The 22,093-nt window shown below is 37.5% G+C and overlaps 1 protein-coding gene across 4 annotated transcripts; it reads left to right on the top strand.

Annotated features, from left to right (window-relative positions):
- The first annotated feature begins 13,866 nt into the window (after positions 1-13,866).
- On the top strand, positions 13,867-21,063 carry LOC131304134 (transcription factor TGA1). 4 transcript variants are annotated; one of them, XM_058331259.1, is made up of 9 exons: positions 13,867-14,010; positions 15,737-15,899; positions 15,996-16,073; positions 16,542-16,601; positions 16,726-16,803; positions 16,935-16,998; positions 17,244-17,515; positions 18,931-19,143; positions 20,493-21,063. In XM_058331259.1, the coding sequence occupies exons 2-9, from the start codon at positions 15,747-15,749 to the stop codon at positions 20,643-20,645; spliced, it is 1,071 nt and encodes a 356-aa protein (XP_058187242.1). In that variant the 5' UTR covers positions 13,867-14,010; positions 15,737-15,746; the 3' UTR covers positions 20,646-21,063. The 4 variants fall into 4 exon arrangements, with proteins under 4 accessions (XP_058187242.1, XP_058187240.1, XP_058187244.1 ...); XM_058331257.1 differs by having other exon boundaries at positions 18,916-19,143; XM_058331261.1 differs by having other exon boundaries at positions 13,878-14,466.
- Positions 21,064-22,093: the final 1,030 nt, after the last annotated feature.

Raw genomic sequence — 22,093 nt, 5'->3', positions numbered from 1 at the left:
ATTTTGAGATATTTGAAATTTTTATTTTTTTCATAAAACTTAAAAAATGTGTAAGTTGTCACAAACTAATCTTCATAAATAATAAGAACTAGTTTAAAGGTAATGAATTTGGATAATTACTGAAGCTACTACCGACCTTCATCTTTTGTTTATGTAGTTCCTATGTTGTACTATATATTAATTGCTATCGTTTCCTTTTAGTTTCCCTTGTAATCTGTAACTGTTCTCCCTTATTACTAGATTTTCATCATGTTTCCAAAAAAAAAGGTAAAGAATTTAAGTGATAATGTTGAAAATCCCATGTCTATTATAAAACAAAAGGGTGTGGGGATAAATTGTTGGAACGGCTTAAATTCATTTGATCCAAAGTCTGTAGTGCATCCTCTCATTTGGCTATTAAGTGCTCATGATTTTCACCTAAATCACACAACTGTCATCCCTTTCCAACCGGAATGCGTAGTGCCGTAGGCACGGACTAGCACTAGTTATACTTCATAATGAGACGTGCAGTACATATTTCCTTAAAAAGTAGAGTTTCTCGTGCAACGGAAATAATAAGGGACGGAGAGATACTACTACAATTATCTAACAAATTTTAGAACCACACAATTATGTACAACATAGGAACTACGGAAACAAAAGATGAAGGATGGTAGTAGCTCCATTAATTATTCAGTAATCCGGGAGCACTTTAGAACCGCACAATTATGTCGGGGTCTATACACTTAGTCGTGAACTAAAAGAGATCGTGTGGTTATGGAGTGACTCGGAGTATCACGTGGCGGTGCTCTCGGGCTATTGTATAATTTCGCTGATACCTAACCCTGGTTACATAACTAACGTTATTAAGGTCAAAGTGGCCGGGGTTTATTAAACAATGGTTAGTTTAATGCTTTTATTTATTCGTTGTCGAATAAACGCTGGTTAGTTGAGAGATTGAGATGGGTTAACAAGTAGGAGTATCAAATCAAAAGCAAAATGCACAACGAGTGTCGGTTCATTTTTCTCAATAGAAAAATCTCTACAGAATATGAGGGCTAGCTAGTTTAGAATCTTTTAGCTGATATAGATTTCGGTAAATCTGTCCACACAGATAATCTGTGCACAGATTTTGTAGTGGAGTCCATTACGGGTCCCACACAAATAATCCGAGCCGTTTATTAAATGTAAAATATTTTTTCAAGAGTTCCAGTAAAAAATTAGCTCAATCCAATACCTATAGGTGCTTGATCTAATCATTTAATTTTTCATTCCCCGAAAATCTGAATGAAAATTTAGATAATTGGATTGAGCACGTATAGGTATTAGATTAAGCTTATTTTTTATAGGAATCCTTGAAAAAATATTTTACATCTAATAAATGGCTCGAATTATTTGTGTGGAACCCATGATGGACTCCATAATAAAATTTGTGCACAATCTGTGCACAGATATATGTGTGATTAGCAGGGTTCTGTAGATTTAGAGAGGCACACAGATATTGTGTCCTCCAGAATGAGAATGATTTGATACGTTTGACGAATTCATGACAGAACTCGCATACATATGTATTTGAATCTATACCCAGGGCCGGTCCAAGGGCGAGGTGCCAAGGTCCAAGAGGCCGCCGTCTTGGGTCTCCATATTTTAGGCCAAAAAATGGGATACCCATTCCTAGATAAGTATATATATTTTCTGTGCGCAACTATAATACAAACTCCTTTGGTGGTTTAGTGGTAAAATGTTTGCTCTTCCACATAAGATGTTTGGGTTCAAATCCTGTCACACAAATTGGGGCTGCTATAATTCAAACATGAGTCCACTGAATATTATTACAATCGCACAAGCCATTAAGACCGAAATATTTACCATGTTTAATAGTATGAACGAAAATGATATAAAGATAAGTATTTCTGTTTAATGTTTTTAAATTAAAAAATTTATATAAGACACTATTTCACCACTTAGCCTAGGGCATCTAAATACTTTGAGCCGGCCCGTCTATACCCAAATGTCTATGTCGGAAGTACTACTTTACAAATCAAAATGGCGTCCAATCCATTTTTAATTTCTTAATTGGACATGTATTCTCTCACATTATGATTGGACCATCAAGGGGCGGCCGAATCTTATTGGAGGCCTAAGGCGGAGTCATAGTAATTTGAGGTCTTTGAAAATGTAATTGTTACCACCGAGGTGGTAGCCCAGTTGGTGGGAGTCACCACCTCTCTTTAACAACTGTGCAGGTTTGAGCTTCGGGAGGCACATGTGTGCATGTACCCGGTGGTGCCATTAATAGGTTTTGATTCGAACCCGTAGTTGGACCGAAGAGGGGGATTTCTCGCTGCTGTGCACCAGATAGCGCCGCGGTGATGGCCCGTCCTCCCGGACGGTAGCTATGGCTTGAACCGGACATTTCATGGCTAGTCGGGAGCCTCTATGGTCATGCCCAGAAAAGAATTGCTACGCTGGTCGCTCCTTCCTACCTTTTGACTGTCAAAAAAACAAAATGTAATTGTTGTTGTGAACGAATAAATTTTCACATTAAAATTGGAGACTCTAAACACCAGACGTAATAGTGCAAATGTTTCGGCCTAAGACCATCCACTTAGCCCATTGGACCAATCACCTCCAACTTTATTTATATGCAAATTTATTTATTTATTTCATATATACAGCGATAAACTTATTCTATTTTAACCTAGGGGATTGGGAATGGGACGAGTGGGTTGAAACCACCACCTAATATATGAGAGTACGTAGTGCCTTCCCATTACCCTGGAGGCAGCTGAAACCCAACCCATCATCTCAACAATATTTCCATATTTCGTATAGTGAATCAATAATGATTTGTTTGGACATGGTGTCCCGGTAATGCGCAAAACACATTTTTAAATCGTAGTACACCATGAAAGAGTCCTTCGAGGTATTATTATCACAGTCTAAACGGTTCATTTATAGAATTTGTTGAACATTTTATTTTTGTAGTCAAGTTGATCAAATACCGATAACCTCACGATCGAACAACCTAGGGTTTGTAAAAATCGAATGGTTAGTATGAATGTATGATTAGAGAGTGAACTGAAAAATAAATCTATCTTGGTCATTTTATTAAATGTCCTACGAACTTGATTCTTTGAACAAATAAAGTGCTCGACTACCTCTATCCACAGTTCACTAGCTAGGGAGGGTACCCGGCCGCCGATCAAAAATAAATATGGTCCAAGCCATCCAAGCACCAAGAGGCACAGTACTATATACCCTTCCATGCTTACAAGTAGTCGAAAGGACATGTTTTTGTATGAAGATAAATTTTCGTTGTACACGTGTGTGCGCCGGTTATGGGCCCCTTCCCGGTGCCCGTTATTTGAACTGAATAGTTCATTTTGTTCTTCTCTCTGAGTACGTAGGTAGTGCTTGTAAAAATTTGGGTTGATTGGACATCGGTAACTATATTTTCTGCATGCATTTTTCTTTGGAAAGAAACAGTTCTAGGTGATTTTTTCCCTCTGAAACTGTATGTTAAATGCTCACTGATGAAATAGTTACCGATCGATGCCCAATCAAAAACTGATTTCGAAGAAAAACTGTTTTTGTAAAAAACCTATTTTCTATTACTAATAAACAGCTTTTATTAGTTTGAAAGCTACTGTATTTAAAAAAAAAAAAACTATTTCCTATATTCCCAATTTTTATTTTCTTTTTGTAGTTTGAATATGTGATGTTTCAAGTTTTGGTTATCTAATTTTGATTATGCCACTGTAGAATCCTGCATTGCTAACCTCATGACTTATTTAAATGAATAACCAAAAAGTGATGTGACAATTTTTGGTTATTCATTTCGGTTAGGACACTGTGAATGCTCATATGTTTTTTTGTTTTGTTTTGATCCTCTAGATGCTCTCTAATGTCACATTTCTAGTTTTCTACTAGTAGTGAAAATACTTAAAACTCTATGTTAGGGCTATATATATTTCAGCCGCTTCAACCCATCTATTGGGCTCAAAAGCTATGGTTTACACACTTAACAGGGTCCAAATTTCACATTTTCCAAACTTTGTTTAGGCCCAACTTTTATGTCATTGGGCTCTAGACTTTAAATTTTTTTCGTCCATGATTATGAAAATACAGATCTCCAGAAATCAACCCCTGCTCCAAGTTTTGCTTCCAAATTACTCAGCAACAGTCCCTGTGTTATACAGGCTGAGGTAGAATCAATCCAGGTAAAGTAGTTTTTGGTAAGAAAAGATCAAAGCAAAGTTAATAATAATACCCTCTTGTAATTGCAATATGCTTGACCATTATCCTCAGCACCACATAGATATCTGCAAGAACTTCTTTAGGGGATCGGAGACACTTAGGTTACACTGCGTGCTCTGAGCACTAATCCCGTTCGGCTAAATAAGCCAACTGGTTTTTTATGTTGTCCTTATTCAAATTTTTTTCGTATTTGTTAGTTTTTTGTCAATTTTTTTTGGAGATTATTGCATCGTCATGACGAGAGGAATCTAAAAAGTAAAAAATTACGATCGAAACCTAATTTTTTTGAATTAAAAAAAAGCTAATAAGCCAATTTTTTCATCTTTATTAAAAAAACTTGATTTCGATCATAATTTTTTACTTTTTAGATTCTTCTCGTCATGACGATGCAATAATCCCCAAAAAATTGACGAAAAACTAACAAATACGAAAAAAATTTGAATAAAGACAAAAAAAAGAGGCCAATTGACTTATTTAGCCGAACGGGACCTAAAGAATATGTTTAGCCAACAAAACATTATGGAGCCTTAAACCCAAGCATGGAGAAACAAAATCTAAGTACGTACCCATCGAACCAACTCAAAATGTCAGTCGATGTTTTTGTTATATAGTCTGAGGTATAGATTCAAATCCAAAATGTTAGTTTTGAGTTCTAGGTGTCGTCAAAAATATGTGTTCCATATTACGATGATGCGGAATACTCCTTCACATTCTTCCTCACGTGTAACGTGCTCACTGTATACCACTTGTAGTTTGCGAGTCACTATATTCACACTTATACCCAATCCGGTACGTACTAAGCTACTAGCATTTGAAATGAAATTGCTTTGAGATTTACTGTGGAATCCGAATTCCAGACGATGTGAGACTTTAATTCACACCATTAGGTCAAACCAATAACTTTTTTATCGAGAAGTTTTTGGGTGCCGAGCGGGTACCACGTCGCGGTAACCCGATGGCGATCCGGACCGTTCAAACGTGTTTTGGACAGTCCAGATTTATTCCCTCTCTCTCCTCTTACCCCACCACTCTCTTCCCTCTTTTTCTTTCTCTAAAATCCGGACTGTCCAAAAGATATTTAAGCGGTCCGGATTACTGACGGAGTACCATGCGTGTGGTATCGCACCGGCACCCAAAAATTTCTCCTTTTTATCAGATAGTCGCCCTTTAGGATAACCCAGTTGTTCTTTTGATCACATGAAAGGACAATTTATAACGAACTTGTTCTGTCAAAATTTATTCTGAGCTGTAAAAGGTACTTAACTTTAAAAAATACACTCAAAACAGCAATCAAAGCACGGTACGTGGAGAATCTCAAATTTTCATGATTTTGGTATCGATCTCCCCCCATTCTCCCTCCATATTGGGACAACACAATATTCTCGAGTTCGAAATCTCCTGAACTACCATATTTTGTAGAGTCGGTCCTACGGAATTTCGTTCTGATTTTCATCGCCTCTTTTAATAGACAATGGTATTGATCCATCGAGATTTAGTCGAGGTGCTTGTCAGCTTATCGGACAACATAAAATATCAAAATTTGTGATGACACATTAGCCACTCTTAGTGGCAACCCACTTTGGAATGCACTTTGATAGTTGATATTTTTTTTTTTATCCGCACTTTGATAGTTGATAGAACATCACAAAATGGGAAAGAGAGGAAAAAAAATTATATGCAGTTGCGTGACGTATCTTTCTCTTTATCCAAACAGAGAATAGAGTATTTTTACCGGTCGAAATTCAAAAATACATCGCAATCATTGATTGACGAGATCGACGGTCCCCGTGCCGCACTACACGCTCTAGTGCACCACCTGCACTACAGCGTTTCCCACTCCCACTATTGATCAGGGTTCAATTTTTGGGATCAGACTACAAGAATTCGTTAGTTCCGGCGTAAATGGCCTGCCATTGAGCGAACCAAGGAAGAAAATAGTTGAAATGGGTGTAAGCTGGCCCAGACACCGCTAAAAGAAAATCACAAACACCAAGCATCGAAGGGCCCACCCACGATTGTTGTAACTTTACACTCATAAGTTGCATTAGGGCCTAATTTAATTAAGAACAATTATAGTATTTAAATAACCTTATCCTGTATTGTCTTTTGTTAATCTTTCCTAATGGATAAGCCCTACACTTTTAACGTGACTTAATAGTGGATGCGTTTAGATAACATCAATCAAACTATATAACATAGATTTATTACTTTATGTGGACGATAATATTCATGATGTATGCTTAATATTGCACGCAATAGTTCAATCAAATTACACACATAGATTTACTTCATGTGGACATGTTTTTTTGTATTTTTTTGAATGTACCTTTTGTACACATTTAATCTCGTACGTGGACGACAATATTCATGACGTATACATAGTATTGCACGCAATAGTTCAATCAAATTACACGCATAGATTTACTTTATGTGGACATTATTTTTAAAACTTTTTCTGAATGTACCTATTATTCGCATTTAATATTACCACACATTTTAGCTACACCATTAAATACTATTAGTTTACCTACTCTCTGAATTTACATCATCTTAATATTCCAAATTGGAACTCTCACTTTATACACTTTTTGGTATATAACAAACACTTTAAAATTTTGACACTAACAAAAATAATTTTAGCATTACCGTTTTCCTAATTTTGGCCACCGAGATTTTCTCCTAGATACAATGTTTATATATATAATAGTACCTATAAGTAAGAACTTTGTGCTAGCATAGTAAATGCTACATTTACACATGAAGGTGAATAAGGAAGGTATATATGATCTTGGTGAACCAAAAATCATCAAAAGAAAACATCAATAGTACTATTGATTCAATAGCATCTCCCAATTACGTAGAGTCAAATTAAAAGGGCCGCATATGAGATTTCAACTTTAGTTAGGGTTTTTGAGGCAAAAGTATATGATGCCATCACAAACATGCATGGATAAAAAGCAAATATTATGTTCTTTAGTATGAATCTACACCTCCACGAGAGAGAGAGAGAGAGAGAGAGAGAGAGAGAGAGAGAGAGAGAGAGAGAGAGAGAGAGTCTATTCAAAAGTGGTACGCAATGACAAGATGCACAAATTGTTAATGATCATGATCATGACTTTGTTTAACCAAATTCGACTAGAAAATCATCACGTGGGCCATCCTAAACAAACTTCACCCCAAACCAAATCATACGATAGAAAAATAAAAAAATTAAAAAAATTCCAACATGGATTTACCAAAACGACATTTATATATAGCACAATCTAGTCTAATATTCTTGTACTCTTAATTTCCTCCCAATCAGTAAGAGCATTCTGCATGTACAGTTTTAGCCATGTTTTCGTAGGGCGAAGCTGGAAAGTCGTCGTTAAGCTTGCTATAGTACTCCTCTGTCTCATAATATTAATTTCTTGTTTTTTCTAATCAAACCAATTTTGAGAAAAAAAAAAGAAGAATTTTTGTGCATATTTTTTTCTTACTTTTGTACTAATCTGAAGATCCAGTTAATTTTTGAATTAGTACAAAAAAACTACTCCATAAACAAAAGTTAATTTTTTTTAAGGGATGCTGCATCTAGGAAAGCTATTATGAGACATAGGAAGAATTTTTCTAATTTCAGATTAGTAAAAGATAAGCCAGTAGTGTCAAAATCATTTTTTTTAACGTAGCCCATTACAGCCATTGGATTACTTAACCCATCTCTTGAGTATTTTTACAAAAGAGATATGCCAAAGTAGCCCCTTTTCCAAATTGGTGATGTGGCCACTTTGAATAAATTTGGCTGATGGAATGAGAACCGTAGATGTGCAAGATTTTTTGGGATTTGGGAACCCTATATAGTTGCACTTGCACCCCTACACTAGTAACACTACGGTGGTGTAGACCGTGTAGTGCGTTACCCGAGTCGTCTATCCTGGCAAATAATGGTTCACATATAATTCTAACAATGATTGACTCAAATCTACAGAAACCGAGATGAAATTTGGATCATTAATTACTGAGACAAACAGTTTGGATCGAGCTCTACACCTTTGTAGTTCTGCGCTGCAGCCTGCAGGTACCCGGTTATAAGGCCAAGCATCAAATGCAGTCTATTGCATTGATTGATTAATTAGCTAATTGGGGCCTTTAATTTACTAAGAGCAAGATGTTAAAAAAATTCGATAAACCTTAAGCGATGGTCTTGGTGGCTTAATGGTGGAGAGACAAATTTTTTAATAAAGTAGTAAACTTTTTGAAACTCCTGGTGAAAATTTTGACTTTGGCAAAGAGAAATAGCAGAGCCATTGTGGGTGCTCTAAAGAGAGAAAGAACACTATTTACGTTATGACTCGGTATTGAATCCAACAAACTGTATTTTTTTCGGATCCGGGGTGGTCCCCACATGAATGTAGTGTAAATATATAGTGTATCTGGCATCTTTGATGCATGTATTGCCGATATTATCCTTGTACAGACTTATGTATAGGATTGTAACGGTCAATAGTAGGATTGTAACGGTCAACCCTAAGAGGTTTGGTCAAGTGGGCATGAGAAAGTAAATAAATATTTATCTTCTGTGAGATTGCATGTTAGAATCCCACTAAGGCCAAATATTTCAAACTCTGGGGTTATTGGAGGGTTTGCTAGCGCTCAGTCGTTAACTCCTGGTCTCGGAATTAATCGAGGGGTGTGAAAAAATCTCTAAGCTCTGATATAAACAGTTGCTTGAATCTTTATAGTGGTAACCGAAAATTGGATTTATCCAAAAAGGGAAAAAGATGAGTGGTCATATGGATGCTTTAGTGGATAGAATGTGCCCATTAGTACAATTTATATTACTAATTAAATAAAAAACTTAAAAGTGTTGTTCCTTTCAACAAGTTGGATTGCATGAGCATTATAAAAGGGCCATGGAAATAACAATTTCATTAAGTGGATGATTACATGAAAGCAAAATTCAAGAAACCTTTATCACGGTTTAGATTAAGTTGGGATTTTTTTTTCACCAAATATGTTTTCTTAATTGATTTCAATAGGGGAAAATAATTTTATTTTGAAACGGCAAAAAAATATGTTCTCAGTTGATTTCAATCGGGGAAAATAAATTTGGAACAATCAAAAGATCAGATAGATATGTAAAGTGAAGTACTTACTAGGACCCATGGGGTTACTCTATTGTTTTGACTTTTTGCATTCTGGTTATCGTGAAAGTAGAACTCAAGAAACTTTTATCATGGTCTAGATTAAGTTGGGGGTTTTCACCCAAATATGTTTCTCAATTGTACGTAGGTCAGTAGACTAGATTCAGAACGTGCTCTCACATGTGCACTTTATAATAGTCTCTTAATCCTCACGATAATAGCGAGTCACGTGTCAAAGAAATTGAGATAAAAAAGGGACAACAATGATCCATTGGAAGTAAAAGTTTAAGGTTGACGACACGTCTGGTTATGATTTTCTTCCCCACCGAACATCCTAGTTGTCTAACTAGATAGTCTGAGGGTCATTAGGCCCTTCAAGATTGCATTCTTCCACTGCCGGGGCCGGAGCCGGAGCCCGGAGCCCCCTACAAAACGAACATGGTCGATACTCGATACAGTCTTGCGAAATCTTGATAATTCTTCTTTAGGCCCTTCAAGATTGCATTCTTCCACTGCCGTCCCCTTAAACTCAAAATACTTCTACATTTATCCCACCTTTTTTGAAATTTCTGCGTTTGCCACTGTACATATAGTTCTATTCTATCCATGATTTAATCCACACTGACTGAATTCTCTTTGATACTCGAAACCTACAAAGGAGAGATGACTTGTTAATTTTTCCTTGAGTGATACAATTTTGGCCGACAATACTGTCTAATTCAGACTTTCTGCCCATTTATGGAGAAGCAACATTCTGTTGCACTACCAATATAATTATTTTGAAGTGACCAATCTAATTATAATTATAAGGGCACGACAAAGCAAGTACTCTACTAAGTATTTGTTCTCCATGAATTCGCATGTTCGAATCACATTGATGTCAAATAATCCAAACCTTGAGACAACTATAGGGTTTGTCCGATTGTTAACTCGAGATCTTCGGAATTAGTCGAGATGCTCGCAAGTTGGCACGAAAAAAAAAAAACCAAAGCTTGTGACGATAGTAGTAAACTATTTCGAGATGCACCATAATACCTACCTAGAAAGCTAGTTGACATCTTGAAACTTCGTTCTACCAAAAGAAAATGACGTTTTATGCTTCCAAGAACTTCATAATGGAGATCTAGTCACCTATTTGGATAAGCATGGAAATGGTGGGACTAAATATAATTTAAACGGATCTTCTACGTGCACCCTCCTATGTTCAACTCATGTTTTGTTTCCTTTTTAGTGGTTGCACAGCCCAGTGTTGGGACAATGATGTACAGCGCTGGTCATGTCTTGAAATGTAGTTCAGGTTTAGAGATGTCCAAAGCAATTGATATTATAGCGGAGTGTTAGTAGGTTAGTATATAAGGGGTTTCAATGGCTATTCATAACCTTGAATTTCAAATGTCCACGACGGAGGAAGAACCGGAAGATGTCAATTGGGCTAGAGTCCATTGGGCGTAGTAGTATTAGATTCATAACAATATAGCACGTCAAACTGTACAGTGTCACGCCAATTATTATTACTTTTTTTTTGTGGTAACGAAGGAGCCTTATAGCCAGGTTGTTAAATGGACACAATTGTGCAATCCAAATCTCCGGGGTTAGCGCGGCCACATCAGTCACAGTTCCCCACTTACTTCAAGGTACTCAACCGGTGGGGAATCAAACTCCAAACCTTAGAGAGTACACTTCCAAAGTCTAAGTATCCGTCCGAACCACTGGGACAACCCTTATGGCTTATGTGTGTGTCAACACCAACTGTTGTTGATAAAGACTCGGGAGCTGCTATGGGAAGGGGGCAAAACAAAGCTGTTCTGCTCTTGTAATGGAATCCATCTTGAGATTATTCAGTTTGTCTCGTTCGTCGTCGATCATATCGCCCACGCAAAAGTATATCGTTGATCGGATACAAATACATCCACTCGTGTTAATATCGATTTTATTTTTGTGCCTAACTAACAACTTGACGAGTCTAACGAAATGAACAATTTTTTATCGTATTAATAAACATAAACAAGCGCAATGTGCTAGGTACCGTATGGACACTATTTCATGATATTTATTTTTCATTAATGCGCAATTTAAAATTGAATGTGAAAATTGTAATTGAAAAGAGAAAGTTTGAATGGGAGGGAATTTGTGAGGGGAAGTTTAAAATATTATTTTTTGTTAAGTGGAAAATCAACAGAGGGAGAGAGAATATTAGTGGCCAAGGCGACAGGACAACGTGTCGTGTGTGTCGTAGTATACATGTGCTTAGTATCTAACGAGTAATCGATTATTTCGCCACATAATCCCTTAGATCATTTTCAACCACACATTGAATGAGACCTACACATTTATTTTGGATTCCACACCAAAATGTGCGGTGGAAAGAGGCCTTGGAACACCACGTGGCAGTGCCCGACGGCGTTAGAATAAGTTTTCCCAACTAACACAATTCCACATCTTTGTTGATACTTTTCTTTTGCTTTTGTTGAATGACCCCTTAAAATTAGTTTTTGTTTGGATTATCGTTTTTACCCTTTTTTACTTTCGGCATTTCGTAGTTTGTTTGGAAAAATAAAAAGTACGTTAATCAAAAAGTCTTCCGGAAGTATAACTAGTTAATATAAATCTGATCCAAACAGAACTTTACCTTATTGCCTGTCAATCATGCTATTAACCACAGGTCCACATGGATTGTTGAACAATCAGAGATCAATACGATATGATCTCACATTGATCAAGAATTAATTAATTCTCTCTCCGTTCCAATTTATTTGGTTATATTGGGGGATTTAGCTTTATAAGGGAACACAATAATTACAATTTAAAATGTTAGACTTTACGAAAAATACCCTTCGATTCCCTCCAAATTAGACTTGTCATTTTAACTCTTGAAATAAGGGCAGAAGAGGAAACTAAAGATTTGTACTTTAATTTTGTAAAACGGAAAAATAATTTGGGACATGAAAGAATCAAACGGATGAGAATATAGGACAGAGTAAATGATATTGATCGGTACATGAAAGAGTGTGATTTTTTAAGTAGTTTTACTCGACGACCTCTCTAAGTTTGAACATCATAATAAGCTCGAAATGGAGTTGAAAATGGCCCGTGCAGTCGCCTACCAAACTTGAGAGCAGCGGACCAAGCTCTAGTCCAATCTCCTTTCCTCTAGTCCGGTCTAGTTTTGGGCCATTTGTGAGCTCTTAACAGGCCTACAGCAATGATCAGAACCGTTTACTTTTTAGAACTTGCGAACAACATCGACCTTGTAGATAATCACGCTGATGGAATACTGTTTGATATGATTTCAAAATAGATTAAGCTTATAAAAAAAAAGTGTGCAACATTAATTTGCAACCCAATTGACACAATTATTTGAAGATTAATGCATTTCAATATCATACCAAATGATATTCGACTCAACATAATTGTTGGGATGGTCAGGCTGTGTTTGGAAAAAAAATTATTTCCAGGTTTTTATTTTCGATATTTTTTGAAACAGGCACTATAAACATGTTTATGTAACTGTTTTTGTTTACAAAATACATAGTCAATTCCAATAGTTCAAGGAAATTCTAGAAACACAGAAATTGCATTTTCATTTATTTTGAAAATACTTTCGGCAGCTCAAAAAATAAATAAACAAAAACACTTATGGTCGCCAATCATGTTTTTTTGTTTTCTTTTTTTATAATAAATAAATAAGAACTCATTTCTTGTTTTTTCATAAACGAAAAACAAAAAACTGACAACTTTACCAAACAAAGCTTCAATGTTCTCGACGAGTTCTCTAGAAAATGAACGGTTTGAATAATTATTTTGAACCTTGGAAGGGCCCATAAATGGTCTAAACTGGACCGGAGCCATGAAGTCGCCTACCAAACTTGAGTGCAGCGGCCTCCAAAAGTTCACAAACATTCCTTCTCATGTATATACAGTGTATACAAGAGGGTTCTCATTTTAAATAAAATGTGAACGTCCCATTTTCTCATCTTTTCCGATCAAATTTCGATGATCCAAGCCGCTCAATGTGTTCAAAACGTAATTTTAAGAGTACCTCTCTAGAAATCAGCAAAAAAAAAGACCAAAAAGGGCTTGATTTGAGCAGTTTTTATTTGAACCGTTTAATAAAAAATATACAAAAACTGCTTGAATCAAGCATTTCCTGATCTTTTTTTTTGTTGATTTCTCACGAATACTTCTAAAATCATGTTATGAACATATTGAGCGGTTCGGATCATTGCAAATTGGTCGGGAAAATGAACGTCCTTAACTTAACAAGTTAGGACACCCTCACTTGAAGTTTTGTACACTTATGAATAGTTCACTTAACAAGTTAGGCCACCCTTATCCGAAGTTTTGTATACTTGTGATATACTGTTGTCGTTCATAAAGTTTATAGGATTGTATTCGTGTATATATTACTGTAGTATTTATTATTCCAGTTTTGATTATTAGCGTACGAGTATTTTCCTGGAAAGGAAGTCGCGTTTCGAGTCCGCTTTCTTCCAATCGACACGGACGGGAGCTACGGTTTCGAAGAAGCCACTGTTTCTCTCTCTCTCTCTCTCTCACTCTCCCTTTCCTGTTTGGAGAGCCGGAAATTGAGCGGGAAAGTTCCACCGAAAACTGAGAAATTACTACTACTACTACTACTAATTCCAAGGTCCGGCTTAAAAATCTCCTGTTATATAGTATACTACTAGTACTAACACTCTGTTTGGTTAAGACGAAAATAAATGATTTTGTTGCGCGGAATCACTGCTTGTTTATAAACATTTTGTTTTAATTTTTTTTTTTTTTTTTGAAGCAAGTGGGAAGAACACGAGACAATTATTAGTGGAGTATCATTTTTTTTTCTATATTCTTCTCTCTGTTCTTCCATTGCTTTCTGAGAAACCAAGCAGGGGTGGTTTCCTGGTTGTAGTTCTGAATTTCAGTTCAAGAATGGTACTCCTTGCTTCTTGAATAGTTGATCTTGAGAGTCTTGAACATGATGAATCCGAGACGACTCTGGGAACGGATCCATTGGAGACGGGGTGGGGCCTGTAGCTCAGGGCATTAGAGCACGGTGTCGGGGTTTCGAGTACCTCCTCGCCCAACCTTCCCAAGAGGGAAAGAAGTGAGGAAATTTCATTGGTTTTTTTTTTTTTTTTTTCTGCTATAGTTTGCAAATGGAAAGAAGCTCAAATAAGTAGTCGTTTCAGTTTTTATTTTATTTTTATTTTATTTTTATCAAGTGTCAATATATTGATTTTTAGTTGGTGGGTTTATTTCGAAGTGGGAAGTTCTTGAAAGTATGTGTTATGCGCTTTTGATTTCTCTTACTCTAGTGGTTCCAAAAATCCAACACTCCAGAAACCCGTTGGACAGGCACGTTCATATCTCTTATAACCGATACAATCCTCTGTTCTTTGGAGCAGGAGCAATTTGCTTAGGTTGTTTATCCGTTGTTGATCGCTGCATAATTGGCCTTGAATTACACTTTCCGATGCATTTTTCCATCTGATAGTCCTGTAGTATTGTGGGACTTTCTAATAAGATTGACTCAATTGTAAATAGAAATTATGGGACTGGTGTGAAGTGCCTGATTTTGACCGATGGAGTCCATTTTGAAACCAAAAAAAAAATGAATTTGGGTTGTAGAGATTAGAGTTGAATCACTCAGGCTACCTACGTAGTGATCTTCACATTCTTAATATCTGTTGAATCAGTGATCGATGTTTCTGTCCTTACATTTTTGTGCTTAAGGCGAATAGGTTTCCGTTCATCTTGAGAATCAGCATCATTATTTGGTCTTCGGATCATTAGTGTTTACTGACAGCTGAGCTTTTGTTTGCCATGGTTCATCTTGTGCCTTAAATCTCGAGAATCAGCACTTCTTTTCATCTCTCTCTCTCTCTCTCTCTCTCTCTCTCTCTCTCTCTCTCTCTCTCTCTCTCTCCATGGTTACTCTTCTGCATGTTTCATTCATCTTTCCTGCTTTTCTGTGATTGAAGAAGTCATCTTAGATGTCTATCAAGTGGTTTTTTAGTTAGCTTTAAACAACTCTAAATATGTAGCCACCAGCATACCTTCCAACACTTTCTGACAAGGCCTCTGTTTGGCCCTGCATCTTTCAATCCAGAATCCTTTCCCTTCCTCTGCAACGCGTTCCATCTTTTTTTATTCCTCAATTTGTTTAGAGCAGTGTTACCCATTTGATGCACGTGTCACACACATCGAATGGTTCCGGACACATATGTTTTTCCCTATGTCTTAGCCTTGCAAGTTCAGATTATTTTCCAGCATGCATGATTGTCCGTCTTTTCTTCAGCTTTACTTGTAACATGCTATCGTGCCATACATTTTGCAATGCTTTTGAAAGCTCATTGAGTTGCATCTATTAACAGTTCAAAGAGAATGAACTCTCCAACCGCGCAGTTTGTCACCTTAAGAAGGATGGGTTTATACGAACCAGTCCATCAGATGGGCATGTGGGGAGATTTTAGAGGTAGCTATCCAAATACCTCTGGCTCTATGATTGAGGACGTGAGCACAAAAATGAACAACCAGGTGCAATATTTGAAGTTTCCTCCACTTGGTCTTTCCATATTTACCCCATACTTCTGCTTATGAACTGAACTTGTTTATATTGGTTGATGTCTCTAGTCAGAAGACACTACTTCACAAGGATCACTAGGACCTTCAAACCAGTTCGATCAAGAAGCGACTAAACCTCCCGATAAGGTAAAGGGATATTGCATCATTGTGCATTAACGTCCACCTTTCCTCTATGGCCCCGTTTTTTTTTTTTTGTAGAGATTTAAGTATCGGTTGGACTGACTTACCCAAAAAAAAGAGTCTCAGTTGGACTGAATGTCCTAGGGAACAACATATCTTGTATCTGGTTGAATCTTTTTAGGTCAGCATCATATATCTATTGGATAGTATCATTGATACCCTCACTTTTAATCCAGTCAAACAAAACCGGGCATATGCATATTGTTCTTCTTTCTCTTCTAAAATGCATTTTAGTTTTAAGCCTTGTATTCTCTTGTCAACCAATGTAAGCAATCAATAACAGTTCCAGGGATCATCTATCTGATTGTTCATTTACATTCTCTGAAGTTAATCGATCTCCATATGCGCCTTTCTTCACCTCTTGGATTTCTATTGAGAGTGGTTAATTAGACCAGTTCGAATATTAAACTTCAGGTACTTAGGCGTCTTGCTCAGAACCGTGAGGCTGCTCGCAAAAGCCGGTTGCGGAAAAAGGTAGATTGTGGTTTGAAAAACCTAGTTGCCTATGCATTGGATATGACTTGTCATATTGCAGCTGCATTTAAATTTCTTCTCCAAGACCTTAATGCAAGAATGTCGGATAAATTTTGCTTTATAGGCATATGTGCAGCAGTTAGAAACAAGTCGGTTAAAGTTGATTACACTGGAGCAAGAGCTTGAACAAGCTAGACATCAGGTAAAGGGAAATAGGCCTTCTTTGCCACACATCTTATTTATCTCTTGTTGTGATGATCAAAGAAGTAAGAGTAACTTTCTTCTCGCTTTCGTTATGAGAAAAGCCAGTGATTGTAGTATGTTTTACCACAGGGTCTGTATATGAGTGGTGGATTAGATAACAGTCCTCTGGGATACTATGGAGCTGTAAACCCAGGTTTGTTGGTTCATCTGCTTCCACCACCATCATTATTTTCAATTTCACCCTTAAATGTTTTTTGCTAGCTTATAGTGAAATAACAAAGCAGTCCTTATTGGACTTTGTTTCTATTTCCTAGTCCTTTATCAGTCTATGCAGCCCTTCTGCACACAATTTCTACAATTCTTTTTACTCGAATACGGTTCTCATTTTCTTTCCATTCAAGTTGTGTCCTGCACTTAGAGATTAAAGAACCTTTGCAGGTATTGCCGCGTTTGAGATGGACTATGGGCACTGGGTGGTACAACAAGATAAACAAACTTGTGACTTAAGGGCTGCTTTGAATTCTCACGTAGTTGACATAGAGATTCAAGTCCTTGTTGATGTTAGCATGCAGCACTATTTTAATCTGTTCCGCATGAAGGCAACCGCTGCAAAAGCTGACGTCTTCTATATGATCTCTGGCATGTGGAACACATCTGCCGAACGTTTTTTCTTGTGGATTGGAGGGTTTCGCCCATCAGAGCTTCTAAAGGTGATGCATTGTTCTGTTAAGAAAGTCATTTCTAGATTTCCTACATGGTAGACTTTTTTGTTCTTGTTGTTGCTCCTTTGGTCAAAATTCTTGCGCCTGTTTTAGGACATCTTTGTGTCACAAGTTCCAATGAATGCTATTTTTGGGTATGTATAAATGTATAACTGCACTAACCAATGTGTCAACTGTTTTCCCAATTCTGTAAAAAAGTAGTAATAACAAAACAATTTGTATCCATACCATTAGGAAGAGGACTGTAGGTTTTTGGATGAATTGATGTCAACTGTCTTCTATCAGGTCTTAAGGTTGGACTGCATCTAAAGTGCTGATTAGCTTAGAAAAGCACTAGGTTTGGCCCTTGGAAAACCCCTGCGGCTAGTAATACTGTGTAAAAACATGAGAATTCACAGATTAACACCCAAACAAACACGTTTTGGCTGAAAAAGAACTAATAGTAGTGCTATGAAGATGTTACATGAACGGGCGGTCCGGGCGCAATGGTAAGGTTTCCCCAATGTGACCTTGCGGTCACGGGTTCAAATAGCGAAAACAGCCTCTTCGCTTGCAGGGGGTAAGACTGCGTATTTCCAACCCTTCTCCAGACCCTACGGTAGTGGGAGCCTCATGCAATGGGTGGCCCTCTAAAAAGCACAAATATGGACGCAGATATGGATACTAACAAGGACACGGATAGGGACACAGGACACGACAGTTGTAAATAAATGAGGACAGATACTGACAAGGACATGAGACACGACACTTCTAAATGAATGTGGACATAGACATGGCGGGGGACATCGCAAAAAATATGTTTGTATATTAGGATAGATATCCAGTTGTTATTCATATGAGCATTCCATCCGGAAATTCGTATTGTTTCCTTTTTAAATATTACAAGTCACTATTACATCTAAACCAATATATTTGTAGTTTTTTCCTTATATTTCTGGATTATCATAACCCCTTAATAAGCTTTCAATACTACGAATCATTCCCTGTCATGTTTTCATCCATGTCCAAGTTGAGACACAGGTGTCCCCGAGGCCTGAAGTATCCCCGTTGTGTCACCTACTTAAAAATGATTAAATTTTTTGGACACGCCACATAGTGTGTCCCATACGTCTCCCCGTATGTCTCCGGTGTGTCACATGTCTTAAAAAGTGTTCGATATGGATATGGCAAGTAGGTAGAAGTGTCAGTGCTTCATAGTAACCCTTTACAAAGATGTTACATCTTCTCCTCCATGCAGTTGGGTGTGGCGAAGAACACTAATGGACTGATTGCACCCAAGTTTGTCTCTACCGACATTTTTGTGGTTCTTTTTCCGAGATTCTGGTGTCCATGGTGTTCTTTAAATAGAAGCCAATGCTTTACCATAAATATATATACCTTCATCACAGGTTCTTTTGCCACAGCTTGACCTCTTGACCGACCAACAGCGTTTCGATACCAATAACCTTAGACAATCATGCCAGCAAGCGGAAGACGCTCTTTCACAAGGAATGGAGAAGCTGCAGCAAACTCTGGTTGATACTGTAGCAGCTGGCCAACTGGGTGAAGGAAGTTACAACACGCAGGTGGCTTCTGCAATGGAGAAGTTGGAAGCTCTGGTGAGCTTCATCATGCAGGTAATAATAGCATACTTCGATCCATCTGCCGACTTTAGTTGATACTTGATGCCAGGTCTAAACTGTTTTTTTTCGTGTTTTTGTATATCCTTTACGGCACTTGCTTAGATTGTTCTATTCATTATATTTGAAAGTACTTTTATCGGGTGATTATCATGAGTAGTGTAATGAAATCTCATAACATTGTAGATTTGCCCTGAGTACTAGTACATCAAAAATCAGGAATAAATATTGGAAAATGATAATGACTGCCCTTAGGGTGGACCGGGTGGTGGATACTGTGCAACAAGTGCATAGTTTCCAAGAAAAGTGTACTGTGATCTGCGAATGTGTTTTGATAGCTATAAACATTGCGTTGAAATTTTATTCTTGTGGCATTACGGAAGTGTTATCCACACCCTAATGGATTGAGACCAATACTATATTATTGATCTCCATTTCATCGATCCACAAAAGGAAGTTGGAACTGTGATTTTGTAAGTGTGGCTCTTAAAGATAAAAGCCTTGGGAGAATTCATGAGGGTGGAAGAAACTTCAGATGTACTTGATTTTTTTTTGTTAGTCAAATGTAAAATTGCCTGAGCATCGTCGTTTTAGTCTGTACTGTCATATATAGTTCTTTAAAAAGATTTGAATTTATGGAGGCCCTTGAAGGAGTTCAGTTTGAACTATGGGAGGAGTGCCACATATTCTTTCATAGTTTTCGAACGACTCGATTAGGGTAGGAGGCTAATTACTCCAAGCAGAATTATGGTAGGCCAGATGTCGTAGGTTCACAATATTTGTTTGTTTTTTGTCCAGATCAAAGCTGACAGTTTTGGCGGATTGAGTTTCTCTTATAATTCATGGTCTTGAATTATGCGCATAACAATATAAATAAAGGCGTATTTTCAGCACCAAAACAGAACAGAAATCGTTTTTCCCAGGAGTTTGGCAACACCACGAGGATTTCTCCTGTATACTCCTATCATAGATTTCTTCAGGTGTATCCAAATATGAGGATTCCAAGGTTGAAAGAGAATTTCGGGTGACATTATGTCGCTCAATGATAAACGATTACCACAAAAGTCGGCTGTATAAGCTCTCCATCTGGGTTGTTTACTTTGTTCTTTTCTAATGGAGGTGGGTTTACTTTGAATAAAACCTTCAAAGGACCTGAACCATGTTTTCACTAAAATTACTCATTCCCAGTGCTGGGGATAGATAATACTAATATGCAGGTAGATATTAGATTGTAACCCTGTTATAGGTACATTCTATGATTTAATTGATGCAGGAATTTGTTACTACTTAAATACTATTGAAAATTACTAGTGTGTATGGTTCTTGATGAGCTCCTCCATCAACAGGCAGATCATCTTCGACAGGAAACACTGCTACAAATGGCACGCATCCTTACCATCCGCCAAGCAGCTCGGGCCCTACTTGCCTTGGGGGAGTATTTTCAACGCCTTCGGGCTTTGAGCTCAGTTTGGGCTAATCGTCCCCGTGAGCCCGCCTAGTCATCGATGGAATAAGAGAGACGGATATTCTAGGGCAAAACCACCAGCAGAAACCATGACTCAGCAGCAGCCATGCCATATCAATGCGCCTGCTATTAATCTCTCCATTCTAATACATAGTCCCGGCTAGCTGCTGTCATTTTTCGTGCTGCCTCCCGCGAATGAGAAGTTGTACACATGATTGGCTTGTTTTATCTACCAAAGCTTGTTGATCATCTTATGTTGGAAGGGCAATTCCAGGTGCCGTGTGAGTTTTTAGACCACTAGATGGAACTATATGTAATATAATACCACCAATTACAATGGTTTCTTTGTAATTCTGAGTTTTTGTCCAATGTATACATGTTATTGTAAGACAACGTGACCTTAAGCGATTGAAACTGCTTTCTGCTCCGGTGTGGGTTCAAGGCAACGGATATCTCTCAGACGTGTAGAAAGACCCTTGTGCAGGGGTACAACGTTTTTTACGCGCATGTGGCCATACAGTGGTACATGCTTCGGAAATGGATGGATATGCTCAACAGCACAAGCAGAAAGGAAAAGAATAAAGTGTGGATTTCAATAGCGGCACCAGAATGTGAACAAGATAATGTGGAAGACTAGCGAAAGAAGCTAAATTTCCTTTTGTATGGTTGGAATTTCATTTCGTGCTTGTAAAGCTCTTACCGGAACCTCAAAATTTACCTGCATCTGCATCCAAAGTGTTCTAACTAACGTCGGATTTATTTGTCTGGATTGTTTGGATCTTGGATTTGTGAAGGGAGCGGAACGAAGTTACTTACGTATACTTATTTTCTCACAGAACCAAATGACTTCATTTACGTGCTTTAGTTTCTCACCTTGTTTGCTTGTTAGTTTTGAGATACGTTTTTGAGATAAAAATGTTATAGGTTTGCATATTTTTTTTCATCTTTAGTCAAAATTTTTTTTAAAAATTTAAAAACTCTATACTTTTTGAACAGATTATATGCAAAAAGTAAAAAAAAATTGATTCGCGCAGAACGAAGGAAAATAAGAAGAAGAGCAATGAGCGTAGTGTTCATTCAAAAAAGAAGTCAGAAGATGGGAAAAGAAGTGACGATGTGACGTTCCGTTGTTATCGTTATTGTCACTTTTCTACTTTAAGAAGTACGGGAGAAGCAGGTCAACGAAGGCCTAGAGAAGGAGGTTCAGCTGGGCCAAACCAGGAGAGCGAGCAAGAAGAGGACACGAGGATGGAAGAAGTTCCAGCTAGCCGGTGGATCAGAGAATACATATCTCCAGTTCTGGCAGTCGGGAAAGAGTAGTTGAAGAAGCCAGAAGTACTTTCAAGTGATTTCCAGTGATCGTTGAGACTGTATTAGCATCGCGTGCGACTCTTGAAGCCTTCAGCCTTCCCCTCTTTTATGCCTATCTTTCTGCGACTATCTTCGTCTTTTCGGATTACCACAAAACTCCTTTTAACCAAG

This window comes from Rhododendron vialii, chromosome 10a (assembly GCF_030253575.1).
Source record: "Rhododendron vialii isolate Sample 1 chromosome 10a, ASM3025357v1".
In the NCBI taxonomy this organism is placed as follows: Eukaryota; Viridiplantae; Streptophyta; class Magnoliopsida; order Ericales; family Ericaceae; genus Rhododendron; species Rhododendron vialii.
Note: the sequence above shows the minus strand (reverse complement) of the source record. Positions and strands in the feature narration are given on the sequence as shown.

Bases quoted from the DNA above. Each gene is read 5' to 3' on its own strand.
- LOC131304134 (XM_058331257.1), top strand. From the start codon at position 15,747: ATGAACTCTCCAACCGCGCAGTTTGTCACCTTAAGAAGGATGGGTTTA. The intron at 16,602-16,725 runs GTAGATTGTGGT...TTTGCTTTATAG, and splicing joins AAAGCCGGTTGCGGAAAAAG to GCATATGTGCAGCAGTTAGA. The intron at 19,144-20,492 runs GTAATAATAGCA...CTCCATCAACAG, and splicing joins TGGTGAGCTTCATCATGCAG to GCAGATCATCTTCGACAGGA.